Raw genomic sequence first — 14,764 nt, forward strand, 5'->3', positions numbered from 1 at the left:
TACCCTTATTATTTTAACTAAAATCCACTACTATCTTTTACAATTTATTTTAATTTAAAATAAAACAATTATATATTAAATGTCTTTTATACAATTTTAAGTTATCAATTAATTGAAGTGTTAATTTTATCAAACACTTCAATTAGCTTATCAGCTATAAATCATCAGCCATCAATTATAAGTTATCAGTCATCAACTATCAGTCATAAGCTATATTCTATCAGTTATCATATCATTCAACCGCTATTTTTACCAAACAAAACCTTAAAAATATATGTTATCATAATATTGAATATTATTAAATACATTTAAATATTTTTTTAAACCATTTAAATTGAAATAATTTTTAAAAACCAAATTAAACTACTTATATATTTTTATTTTATCATTAGGACATATTATATTTTTTATTTAACTTTTTTTATATTATCTATTACTTTTATTTAATCTATTCTTTTATTTGTTTCAAACATAATCAATAATTTTTATTATATAATACTCTCTCCGTCCTAAAATATAAGAGAAAGAACAAAAACACACTTATTAAGAAAAAGTAAAAACACAATAATTTGGATGATGATTTTTTTTTAGTTTTCTTGTAATAATTGTCTTAGGAAGATGTAAAAAAAATGGGGACAATTTTTTTATCCATCACAAAAAGTTGGGTTGTGTACATCCAACCAATCACAAGATCCCATTTAATTTTAACATATTTAATTAATTTTAAAATAGTACAATTATTTGTTGTTTCAAAGACATTTTACGCAGAAGGCAACTTTATCCAACTTTTTGAGTTGGGTAGATAATAATTCACTAAAAAAAATTTCAATTGGTGGTTGATTATAGAAATAATGAGAGAGAAAATAAATTAAATGCAATTTGCATTTAATTTTACCTTAAAAAGATGAAAGTTAATTTTTTCTCTTATATTTTGGGACAAGAAAGATATTTTTTTTCTCTTATAATTTGGGACGGAGGGAGTATTAACTTTAATATATTATATTTGAATAATGCTTTTAAAAATTTTGTTTAGAAAAATCAAATAAAAAAAATCATCTTTATGCTTTCATTAAAATCAATGCACAATTTCCAAAAATTCTTTCTTCTATTAGTTCTTAATTTGTGCTTTTAGGACATAAGTCAGCACTATTCATTATATTTTATATTAAATTTATTAATTTATCATGTTTCTATAAAATTGATATTAATGAAAAATTATAATAAATATCTACCGTTAGGCTAAAACCAAATAAAACTGGGTCAATTAGACAAAACCGTCAATAATCAGAGGAACTTGTGAACTAGGAGAGGTTTTAGAAAATAATTCAGTCTAACATATTAATAAATAAATAAATTCAATTGTGTTTGTGTGATTCTGTGTTGCGGGAACTTTTTCAATTTCCCTTCATTTTCTAAGGTGTAGGTCTAATTTATTTTTCAACTAGACATAGATGTTGCAAGAAAAATATGGTATATTGTGCAAGAAGAAGGAAAACTAGTATCACTTGATGAGCTAGTCTAAGGGATCTCTTTCTGCGTGACAGTGCATAGGGATTAAAGTCTTTATTTTATTGTATAATTAAGTCTATTAAACAAAGTTAGATATAATTAAATAACTTATCTATTTTAACATAAGTTTAAAATATATTATAAAACTTTTTTCCACAACTTTCTTTATAATTAAGTCTATTAAACAAACTCAGGTAGGTCTATAATTTTTTTCTATAATTAAATAACTTATCTATTTTAACATATAAGTTTAAAATATGTTATAGTCCGCTCGACTTATTACCATGTAGTTTTGTTTTTCTTCGGGCTTAGGTCCTCCTTATAATAATACAAAAATTTAGAAATTCTCTTTTATTTGAAAAAGCATATGGTTAACATGTTTCGGTTTGATTCAATACATAATATAAATATTTAAAGTTGAAAACGTAGTTGTGATATATTTAACTTTTCACCAGCAAGATTTTAGAAGCCTGCTCTATGGCAGAGCACCAAAATTTCAAAAACATTGCAAATTTGCTTACTTCTCATCAGCAAGGTTTTAAAAAACGGTCTGATACCGTGAAAACGACTGCGACAAAACGGTAAAACGGTATTGAAAAGTGTCGATACCGTTATTCACCATTTTTATGATAAATAAGAAATTATGATTACTTCACACCACGACAATTACAATTAGTGTCGCAACACTTATACCGACCGATATCGCGAAAGCCTTTACACGTTCGCGGGCCTTCATTTAAAATCTTACTTACCAAGTTACCAGTATGCAAGAATTTCTTCTCCTTTTCTTGATATACAAGAAACTAAAAACTTTCATGCAAGCCCAGAATATGAACATGATAATTGATTCTAGTAACTTGAAAGCAACAACAACAACTAGGAACATTTTCCCTAACAGGTGATAAAAGTTACAACAATGCTTAATTCTGCTTCAAAAGAAACACTCAATTGTTCGTTTACAAGACTTTTCTTTGCTTAAAATTTTCTCAATTGCAATTCATACTTGTAAATCTCTCACTTACAACAAAGTTAATTTGCAACCTGCGTTACAAAAACACACTTTGGAATTATCTTAGGTACAAATGATGTTTGAACAATCCTGTAATATATGGTTTCACACATATTGACATATATACTCTATACAACCATCAACCGGAACAACAGATGTAGAGACCAAGAAATTACAATACAAACAGATACTAATGTCCTTCGTATCGTCGTAACACATTACATATACAATTTTATAGCTCAATTGAATGTATTTAATATAATAACGTGTATATATAGGTTTGCATCAGATCAAATCGGTTGATTATCATTTAGATGCTTTGTGTCCTTGTCCTTTCGTCTGACTAGCTGCTGCAGCAGACATCACACGCAAGCGGCGCGCTATTTCTGTAAACGATGGCCTGATTGCCGGGTTAGGTGCCCAACACTGCTCCATTAGTGTTCTCCATTCTAGATCACAATAACTTGGGATGGTAGGTCTTAGTGTGTTGTTCACAATACCTCCTGTTAAGAGTTGCGAGAGAGTGAGTAAGAATATAAAATTTGAATAGGATAGACGAGAAAACAGTTTATTTATGCATGAAAAAATATGACAAGTGAAGCAGATATGCATGCAATAGGCACAGACACTGGACATGACACTGGCATTGACATTTTGACACTGATAATAATTTGAAAAGGTGAAATATTTGATTGTCGAACATCAAACACAATCAATCTGAAATGTCGATGTTACACAAAAAAAAAGAAGGAAAAACTAGTGCTTTAGAGAGACTCAACACAACTTTGAGTCCGAGATATTGTAACGAGAGTTTCATAGAGAAGAGAATAGAACAGTACCTATGATTGCACCATAGTGCATATTAGCATATGGCTCCTCACCAGTAAGAATCTCCCATAATACAATCCCAAAGGAGAATACATCAACCTAAACATTTTTGCAAGATAGCATTAGTCACCAAAGCTCCGGCGAAAAATCACGAATTTCATAAAGACCTATTGCACTGCTAAAGTTTACCTTTTCTGAGACCTTATTGCTGCTCCCATTCAGAAGCTCGGGTGCCATCCATGGTAGAGTTCCACGCACACCACCGGTCACCAGGGTATTCCGCTTGATTTTTGACAGGCCGAAGTCGCCAACCTAGTGAAAATCAAGTTTCTCGACATTGTCAAAATACTGAACACTTAATTTAATAGAATAAAAAATCACCAACACTAGAATAAATAAATACCTTGCATATTGGTCGTAAAGGATCCTTCAAGTTCACAAGCAAATTGTCACATTTCAAGTCAAAATGAACAATATTTTTTGCATGTAAGTATTCCATTCCAAATGCTGCATCCATGGCAATTATTAGCCTCTTGCGACGATCAAGGTACCTAGAAAGAACCATTAATAAGATTATGAAAAATTCCCTTCAACAATTTCCTTGATGATAAAATGGTTAGCGATGTCTAAACATTACGAGTAGCAAAATGTACGGTCTTTTATTGAATAATAAGCCACTTAATAGAAGTGCAATAAACTAGTAGGATGAATGCAATACCTATCTTTTCGTAGCAAAACATGTCGTAGAGAACCATCCACCATGAACTCCGTAACAGTCGCCATTGTTCCTCCTGGTCCATCTTGCACCACGCCATAAAATGCCACCACATTTGGATGATGAAGCTTAGAAAGTATGTCAGCTTCTCGCCAGAACTCTATCGTCTATAAGAGAACATCAATTTCATCGATATAAGTCTTTCTAATAAATAGGGAAAACAAAACAGAAATGACAATATGTGATTTATAGACAAGTTACCAGTCTTTCTTGTTCTGAAGACCGGCCGGAGAAACAACTTTTCTTTATTCTTTTAATTGCAACATCTGATCCCCTCCACTTTCCATGATACACAGTCCCAAAAGTGCCAGAACCGAGTTCTCTCAGCTCTTCAAGATCCGCATTCATTATGATCTGTCACATGCATCATTATACATAAGAAATATAGTAATTGAAGAATCCATTTCTCTTCAGAAATGGAGAAGATCAATACTCATAATGCTTCAGCGCTGAAGAACTATGATGCATTAAAAGTACGGTTTTACCTGCAAAGTACTAATGTCAAAATCGTCAAAACTAATATCTTGAGGAGCTACAGCCACATCTCTTGCCTCATTATTGCCATCCTACATTCAGTCCATCAAAAGATTTGTTAGCAAAAAAGAAACATATACGTGCAGTTTCATAAGATAAAGAACCATTTAAAACATACCTGATATTCAGAGTCTTGTGGCCGAATGTTTTCCACTGGGGCGGCGTTGATGTTCTTATTTTCATTTGCCTTAAGTTCGGAATGGTTGTTTTCTGGTTGAAATACAATAGCCTCGCTTTTAGTAATTACAGGTAAGGAATTCTGATTTTCCTGTCCAAAATTTATGTTGGAATGAGATTCCTTGGGTCCTGTCAAAACAATAACGTCTGCTGGTGGAGGAGCGGAAATATTGAACTTACTATCTCCTTCTTTTACTTTGCTTACAGCCGATGAAAACCCGATATTGTCCTGATCAATTAGAGAAACGTTATCAAACCCTTCATGTGCCAACTTCTGAAAATATGACCAACTTTTAGGCTCGTGATTGTCCATTTTCAAGCTCAAACCTGCTCTATCAGCTGGCAATGGACTAATGTTTGCGGAATCTTCAGAATGAACTGCTTTCGAGAACATATCATAAAGGAAATCTCGGGGAAACCTGTCTTCGATATCAATCAGAATGTCACCCTGAGAAGGTTTGGATTTAGCATCAAGAGGTTCCCTTGTAGGAGCCTCAGACAAATTTTGGTCTTGAAGTTTTGATGCTAGATTCTCGTTATGTTCAACAGAAGGAACCCGGCGAAAAGCAAGATTCTCAGTGCCCTTGGTTTCATCAACTGGGAGAATTTTATGGCTATCTTTCGAGGTATTTGTCTCATTTTCGGAGATTTTGTTATCTGACAATACCGGCTTCGAATCTGAATCCGCAAGCTGATATAACTTTGGGTTCACCTGACTTGTTGCATCAGGCAAGTGTTTGTTGCTGATGGCATGGCCATCTGCACGCACGGGCTTTGCCGATGAGTTCGACACCGTGTTCAGATTCGACAGATTCTCATTGTGAAACATGTCACTGGTTTCGCTAACTGAGTTCATACGGTTCAAATCAGAAAGTAAATCTGCCATGAGTAAGTGCGAACCATATGCATCGTCTGACTTTGCAGACCGGTTCAACAAATCTGCATGCTCCCTGGGAATAATTCTCTCTGAATAATACACTCTATTAGGAAGTGGAGGCGGTTCAAGGCAACTGAAATCGATTATATTGGACTCAGCATCAACAAGAGCACGACTGAATGCGTCTGTGGACGCAGGATAGAAGTCATCTTCACCAGATCTTGAAATCTGTGTAGGATTCAGCACTTCCGTTTCAGCAGCTGAAATCTTGTTTTCTAATGGCATTGCAGGATGAAGTGCTTCTGATACAGCCGCTGGAACTGACGCCTCGGATAAATTACCTTGCAAGCCTCCTTCAAATGGACGCGAAGGAAGAGAACTTTGTACATGCAACTCACCGGATGCCATTGCTTGTCCTTCGCTCGTGATTCCTTGGTTCGCAACACCGAAAGTAGGCAAAGAAACCGGAGCGTCTGCTAGATTGCGAGCCGAACTGTTAGAAGGAAAAGGGCCATTATGTATTGGATATTGACTAGTTCCCCCTTGTTGAATGATCGGATCCTCGTAAAAGAACGGATAGGCTTCATAAGCATTTGAGGATGTTGGTAGCACTGGTTGCGAAGACTGATTTGTCAATACCGGGTTAACATTTCCAGTCAAGGAAGAACTGCCGACACCATACGATTCAACCACAGCTCTTTTAGTTTCCTTGTCAAGAGTTTGTCGGTCTAATTCCTGTATATCATTAGAACTTCCGGCACAACGAAGAATCGAGTTGCTTCTCGATTCCATGTTCATGCCATTAATAGCAACTACATACTGGACTTCGGAATCACCACCATCCATGCTACCGAGACCAAACTGACTATCATCCAAATCATTTATCGAGAATAGGAACATCCGAAGCTTTAACGATCCTCTCCTTCTTTGTAGATCATGACATTCCTCCATCATATTCCGTAGATCCTCATCAGACGTTACTGAAACGAGGGCGTCGAGATCTTCTCCGGGGAGCTGATACTTTATTACTCGAGTCTCATTATAGATTGATGATATTTTCTGCATAAGCTCCGGCCAATTTATGTCCTTTCTAATGCTAATGATCCGTGTTTCGCCCCCGACATATCTAAGTTTTCCGTCACTTGGCCGCGGTAATATTCTACCACCAAAACTGCATAGAATCTTCATCCTTGATAAGCTGTCAGAAGATCCGGAAGAAGAAATACCGTGCAGGACTCGGTTGTTATCTTGATTAGTAGACGATGTTCTAGGAATCGATCGACCTGAGCCATAATTACTTCTTTCCTGATGTAAAACAGAACTCCTTCTGTCAAACTCTTTCGGACCTTTTTCAATACTTGCAAGCATAGAAACATCGGAACCACTCTCTGATCCTTTATGGCCTAAAAGGCCTTTAAATTCCATATACCCTGTCGAGTAATTAGGATCTCCGACAACATTCGGAAACGAAGGCTTCTTGAGATTCACATTCACCCTGTCCCTCATGAACTCAAGAGCAAACTCCTCACCCGTCTGTATGGAGAAATTATGTACAGGTTTATTCTCCGACACGTTGAAGGAAGGAGAAGGCCTTGTATTGGCATGCATGCCGTCCAGATGGTCCTGCAAACCCGGTTGCGGTGCAGAATGGAATTCCTCCTTTCGAGGCTCCATTGAATTGTATGGATGTTTCTGCATTCTGGATTGTGTAATCAAACCATCGTTCGTAATATTGAATGCGGGAAATTACTGCAACGCCACAGTACTGAGAAAACACTAAACATCATGTAAATTCAATTTCCGAACCCCTTTGACAATGCTACTTAGTTATCAAACAACTACGAAATTTCGAAATTTTTATCCATAGAAAAGATTTGAAGAGAAGCTTTGTTGATGGACCAGTTTATGTCACCATAATCAATGCATGAAGAAGCTTCCACAATCTTCAGAATTCTCAAAGCTTTATTTGAAGATCAAATTTCCATCAAAATCTCATCCTGGAAGAATGATGAAATATAGAAACTTTTTAGAATGAGTTTAAATGTCACAACAGATGATATAAACTATAAAGGACGGACACCGGAAACACAACACTGATACTGACATATCACTTTTTTCAGAGGTGTCGGTGCTACAGAGGATATAAACAACTATATTAAGGGAACAAACAATGTTATAAAAAACCAACCGAACCGGTGAAACCTCTAGGTCAAGGTTCAACCATCTTAAACCACTAAAACTAAGACAAAACCGCGATCAAACCGCAAAAACAATCAAACCATTAGAACCTGGAAAATTTACAGAACCACATGCAGTGAAGTAAAATCAAACCAGAAGCATTTTAAGAAGAAGCTCAAGGGTTAGAACATGGAAACTAACATAATCACTAAGTCACCAACATTTTTCCTAAAAAACAACAAAAACCAAATCACATGCAAACATCATATGAAGCATAATTGAACAAACAATTTCAGTCATAATCACTTATCCAACTAAGAAAAGGATCTATAGATAACAAAATCCAAAATCAATTCAAGTCAACTCTAATCAGGATTACAAAATCCAAAATTCATCAAACTTAACTTCAACTTTTTCTCAATCAAAACACATCATAGATTATCATAACCTCATAAATCAAGTTCAATTTCACTAACAGAAACATATAAAAAAAAAAATCACAAAACATCAATCAAAAACAAAAACCAGATCAGGATGAAAATTCAACAGAATTACCTATCTGCATGGCTGAAAACATACCTCAAGAGGGTTCCAGAGTAACTGTAACAGCCATGGATTTGTATGTTGGAAAAAAGTAAAATCTGTATATCTGAAAAAGTATAAGCGAAAAGGAATCAAACTTTGTTTGTCTATACCATGTTTTTTTTTTTTGCTCTTATGAGTTGGAAACAATCTGAATCTAGTTGTAATTGAATGATACTTTTGGAACAAAATGACAGCACAACACACACACAATCACACAGAAACACTTTCTCTCTCTTCTGTCTCACACAGACACAAAACACTTTTGTTTCTCTCTCTATATCTGTGGAGTGTAGAAGCTCTTTGTGTTGTGTTTTGTGGAATAAAATAATTGTGTTTTTTATTTTTAAGATAGTTGTTGTGTTGTTTGTGTCAGTATAATAGTCAAAAGAGTGAAGAATACAGTAAGACGCAAAATTAATTTGTCCTTTTTTTTTATATTTTTATTATTGTTATTACTGCCACAGTTCGTTAATCGTTACTCCTATGTATAGGTATAGGTGTGATACATACATGTATGTATGAAGTGCAATTAATGATACATACATGGAATTTTGTTACCATGCATAACATTAAGGGATGAGAAACCGTATGGTAGTATACTATATGGTTGGTTGAAAATAATTTAGATATATTATGTATGTTTATAATACGGCTAGAGAAGGAGACATTAGAGAAGTAAAAGGTATATTTTTTATGTGTGTTGTGGTGTAAAGGACTAAAGGTTATGTCAGAAGTATGTATGTTGATTTTATGTTAATGTATTTTATATTATATGATTATGAGATATTATATTGTAACTTGATGTTTTAATTAATCTTTGGGGAATGATATAATTATACTCAAATTCGACACTTACACCCGTATTTTTATACGGTTTTGTTTATTATTATATTTAATAATTATTTTTTCACTTTTTCTAATATAAATATGTACACATCTTTGATGTATTTTTCTTGGTGTAGCATAGGGTGTAAGAAATTTGGTGTAGAGATGCTCTTAATCTTTAGTTTGCACCTCATGTAGTAAAAAGAGTATATTGAAGTAAAAAAAAATCACAAGGTACATGCTATTGAGTTTATGCTTACTTTATGTGATCATATATATAAAACATGTTTTACTTTCATTCATATGTTATATTGTCTATTTTCTTTCATTTAAATGCTTAATCTTGATTAGTTTTAAACTTATAAGTGTTTATAGATGTTTTACATATGATTTTACTCTTTTTTTTCCTTTTTTTGATAATGTTAAATTGGAGAGAAGGATGTATATATTGTATTTTCACTTTGTCTCAATTCAAATACAGGTATACAAAAGGCAATGTGAATATAGAATTCAAGGATTCAACCATTAAGGGAGCATACTGATAGAACAAGATAGAACAAAATATGTTCATAGTTATTGGATTTTGAGTATAACAAAATACTTAAAGAACAATAGAATCTACTAACATTTGTTTAAGTGTGCAGATCATTAAGATGCTATTTAACTATGTCTTAATTAAGTTCATCAATATTCCACGTGATTGATCTCATCAATCACTAGGTGACCACATTCACGCATCTCATAACATAAACCACGCATGTTCCATACAAAGCCCATTAGTTCACAATTCAAGCGAAGCGACTACTCGTCAGCGGTACACTCTGAGGTACCTTCGCGTCCAAGCATCACCATCTAAGTCATTTTCATAACGTGATTTATCTTTCTAAATCATTCAACTTGTCCTTAATCTTATTTCATCTCACTTTTCATCATAGTTAATTCAAATATTAAACATTCAATGCAAACAACAATTTATAGTTCACAACATAAGCATAATAATTAATCACAATCATTAAGAATTATTTAACGTACGTGCATGATTTAATTTCAATAAAGAATAGAGTATTGGATTAGCATTCTAACGCATCCGACCGCGTATCATTTCGAGTTACGGAACTCAAAATACGCTATTTCCAAAACTGTTAGAATTTCCATGACAACAAATTTTACTAAGCGAGAATCTATCTCGCTAAGCGAGCTTTGACAGAACATAAACACCAAAGCTATGTTTTAAACCTAACTTCTTCATCCTTTGACCCTCCAAACCATGCATAATCATGTCATAACATGCTTAAGCATTTCATATCATGAAATAAACGTTATTCTAATGTATCCGGCATCTTATCAATCAGAATTATGGTTCACGTTTTATGATGGAAACAAGGAATCAAAACATTTTTCAGCATAATAAAACCTTCGCTTAGTGCGGCCAACGAGGAACCCTAGTATAGTGTCGCTTAGTGAGCTTGCGGCGAGTCTCTGCAAGATAAGACATAATGTATCTCTTCACAAAAGTTGGCCTACTCACTTAGCAAGGACAGGGCGAGACTGATCAAAATCTCGCCTAGCGAGATATCGCCAAGCGAGACAAGTAGATCACTTAGCAAAAATAGAAACAACCGACTTATGAGCAACATGAAGTCTCGCTTAGCGAGAAACGCATGATAGAACCAATGAGAAAAGAAAACAGGAAGGGAACTAGAGGCCACACAACAACATATAGGAACTCAGCATGTCCTCCCTAATTACTCTATTAACCTCAACTGACAACAATTGACAACTAATATAGCACATAGGAACTCAGTATGTCCCAACTAACAACAATTAGAGCATTCAAGAGGATATGTGATATTACATCCTTTGGCAGATAAAAATTCCATTTGATCTTTGTTTAACTTCTACCCCAAGAAAATGCATCATTTTCTCCAAATCAGGCATATCAAACTCCAACATCATTGAATTTTTAAATTCATCACACATTGCTTTATCATTTCCAGTAAAAATTAAGTCGTCAACTTAAAGGCTTACTATCAATGTTTTACCTTATTTTGAATTTGTAAACAATGTGTGTTCGTCGAGGCATTTCTCAAAACCTTATTGTGCAAAGTAAGCTTCAATTCTATTATACCAAGCTTGTGTCGCTTGTTTGAGGCCATATAATTCCCTTCTCATCCTATAGAATTTCTCTTCTTTCCCTTTCTTTATGAATCCTTCAGGTTGCTACACAAACACTTCCTACTTGAGTTCACCGTGCAAAAAGGCATTCTTCATGTCAAGTAGAAAAACCTCCCAACTAAACTGAGCAGCCATTGCAAGTATCACACGGATAGTGTCTAACTTTGCCACTAGAGCAAACACTTTAGTATAATCTATTCCAAGGCGTTGTGCATGCCCTTTTGCCACCAATTTTGCTTTGAACTTCTCCAACTTCCCCTCTTCGTTAAGCATAGTTTTAAACACCCACTTGACTCCAACTTATGTAGCTCATTTCGATAATGTAATAAGTTCCCAAGTCTGGTTCCTTTCAACGGCTTAAATTTCTACTGATATTGCTTCTCTCCATTTTTTCACTCATCATTGCTTTTTCAAATGAAATTGGATCATTTTCAATTACCATCATCATTATACTTAGATTTTCTTATTTAGATAATCTTTCTCTTGTTTCATAATCCTCCAATCAATTCAGTGCTCTTCTTTCTCATACACCCTTCCCTGCAGCCAATTCTCCATGTATGTTAGAATTTGGCTCATTTGGAGGTGATTTTTTTATGCTTCTTGAATCAGATTCTATTGAAATACTATTGTTTTGAGTTGATAGACTTACTTCCTGATCCACTTTATTCTTCATTTTGACAATCTCCATCTTCACCTAATGCATCTTGCTTCAATTCTTCTTCTATTCTTTTCCAATTCCAAATTTCTTTTTCTTCAAATACAACTTCTTTGCTAACTATGATCTTCTTTGAGAACGGGTCATATAACCTCCATGCCTTGGACTCATCACTGACTCCTAGGAAGACATATTTTCTACTCTTATCATCCAACTTACTCCTCGTTTGGTCTAATACGTGAACATGTGTTACACATCCAAAAATTTGAAAGTATTCCGCCACCAATTTTACACCACTTCATGCCTCTTCTGGGGTCTTGTTTTCAAATGTTGTTATTGGACACCTATTTTAACAACACCATCTCACAGCTTCAGGCAAAAGGATTTAGGAACTTTCTTCTCATTTAGCATGGAACAGACAACACACATAATTTTCATGTTCTTCCTCTCTGCAACCCTGTTCTATTGAGGAGTGTATGTTGTTGTTAGTTGTCAACTAATGCCCTGTGGTTGACAACATTCTCCAAACTCATTTGAGGTGAATTCACCACCACTGTCAGTTCTCAAACATGTTATGTGTACATCTATTTCCTTTTCAACATAAATCTTGTAATTTTTTAATGTAACGAAAGATTCTAATTTCTCATGTAAGAAATAAACCCAAATCTACGAGTAAAGTCATCAATAAAATTTAGGATATACCTTTTGTCACTGTTTGAAGATGGTTTAATAGGACCATAGATATATGAGTATACTAGCTGAAGTTGCTTTGATGCCCTCCAAGAACTCCTCCTTGGTACATGCTCTCTATGTTGTTTTCCTGTTAAGCATGTTATGCATATTTTCTTTGGAAGTTGTAACGAGGACAACCCAGTCACTATCTTTTTGAGAGAAAGTATCCTGAGCCTCTTGTGATTCAAATGCCAAAAACAACAGTGCCATTTGTGAGCCTCCTTGTTTGATATATCTTTAGCTTATAGGCACTTAGAGTCATTTGATGCCATAGAGGCCAATAGATAAAACATTTTATTTCCACTCATTTCAGTTTGCATAATCACCCCCTCCTAGGATGAAATACTTTGTAGATGCCATCTTGTATTAGGATGTCCAACCCTTTCTCTTGAAGTTGTACTTTGCATAATAAAAAAAATGTTAAGCCCGAAATTTAAGAGTACCAAGTTATGACATTCAATTGTATCTTTATGCTTCCTTTTGCAGCTGTCATACCCCAATTTTGACCCTAAGATCACCCAATGATTTGCATTTAAATTATTAATCAAGATCACAGTCTTGAGGTTGATTCTCTTTGTGTTGTGTTCACCTTGTCTTGGGGGATCATCAAGCATCCATGTTAATTTTGTTTGTGAATATTTCTTTCATATTATACTAACTAAAATACAAAAATATGTCTTCATCTTTCAAAGTTTTTTGTACAAGGCAGGTGTTTGAATCAAGTGCATCCACACCTCTCCTAAAAGCTAGGGTTTTGAGAAGTGATCCTCAATTAACTGGGCATTCATGAAAGCTAAATGGTTTAAGCTTCAAGACAGATATTCTTATCTTAGAATCTCTCCATCAAGCTTATGTAGCTTGATTCATCAAGAAACTTCATAGGTTCGTGTGTTTATTTCCATGCCTTCTTCAACAAGTTTCATCAAGCCATGAACTTCAAACTCAAATTTACTTCAAAATAATATCATTCTAAGGTCTTATGTACCTCCTCGTGCTTTATCATGCATTAAAAGTTCAAAGGATTTAAAGTTAACTCAAGAGGTTTGACCTAATTGGACAAGTTCTTGATCCTAGGATCACAAGGGCATAACCCCCTCAATTTTCAACATTCTTGAGTGCTTATTTTTGAAAAATACTTTCCTTGACATCATCAAAAAATTCTCTTCACAAGTAAAGAAGAAATTTTGTGAAGAAAGTTATCAAGAGTTAGAAGACATTACAAGTCTCCTTTGAAAGTTAAGGAATTGTGTTCTAACTTCAAAGAATCATAACTTGACCAATTTTTATCATCTTGAGCCCATTATTTTTGCATAGTAATCTTGATTTAGTCTAATTTGATCCATATTTAAAGTTCAAGAGCAAAATTTAAGTGGAATATCATGTATGAAGAAGAAACATTATAGGTCATATTGGTATGCCTAGGGTTTAAGGCACATCTTGCAAGCAAAACTGACCTCAAGGCCAATTGGTGCAATTTTCACTTTCTCTTGCATAAATTTTGTACTTAGGCTTATTTCTCTATCCTCTACAACTTTCATGTTGGGACTTTTGGCAAATTCAAGCTCTAAGATGCACTTTTGGCATATGCACCAAGGTGTTTGATGAAATGACCTCGCAAGGATGACATGTTTTTTCCCAACTTTCCAAGAGCATATTTCTCTCCTCAGTTGCCCAATTGATCCCATTCTTTTTGCATCATGTCCTATGTGATGAGAACAACATTTGGCTCAAGGAAGATTGAAAAACGCACGAGCCAATTATGAAAGGCCTTGATTCAAAGTGGTGCACTCAAATGTGTCAAAAACTTAGAAAATTTTCTAAGTGTTCAACCAGTTTTTATCACCAACTTGATGGATTCATAACTTTCAACTCAGATCACCAAATTCTACCTTTCTTGGCACATTG

General features: G+C 34.4%; 1 protein-coding gene across 2 annotated transcripts; it reads right to left on the minus strand.

Annotated features, from left to right (window-relative positions):
- Window positions 1–2,538: 2,538 nt before the first annotated feature.
- LOC131631728 (uncharacterized) lies at window positions 2,539–8,790 on the minus strand. Of its 2 annotated transcripts, none has more exons than XM_058902489.1 (9): window positions 8,467–8,790; window positions 4,774–7,706; window positions 4,607–4,687; window positions 4,323–4,475; window positions 4,065–4,228; window positions 3,750–3,897; window positions 3,536–3,658; window positions 3,358–3,445; window positions 2,539–3,021 (listed from the first exon to the last, which is right to left on the minus strand). In XM_058902489.1, exons 2-9 carry the CDS (start codon window positions 7,405–7,407, stop codon window positions 2,825–2,827), a joined length of 3,588 nt encoding a protein of 1,195 aa, XP_058758472.1. In that variant the 5' UTR covers window positions 7,408–7,706; window positions 8,467–8,790; the 3' UTR covers window positions 2,539–2,824. The 2 variants fall into 2 exon arrangements, with proteins under 2 accessions (XP_058758472.1, XP_058758473.1); XM_058902490.1 differs by having other exon boundaries at window positions 8,443–8,790.
- Window positions 8,791–14,764: the final 5,974 nt, after the last annotated feature.

Source organism: Vicia villosa, unplaced genomic scaffold (genome assembly GCF_029867415.1).
Source record: "Vicia villosa cultivar HV-30 ecotype Madison, WI unplaced genomic scaffold, Vvil1.0 ctg.000858F_1_1, whole genome shotgun sequence".
In the NCBI taxonomy this organism is placed as follows: domain Eukaryota; kingdom Viridiplantae; phylum Streptophyta; class Magnoliopsida; order Fabales; family Fabaceae; genus Vicia; species Vicia villosa.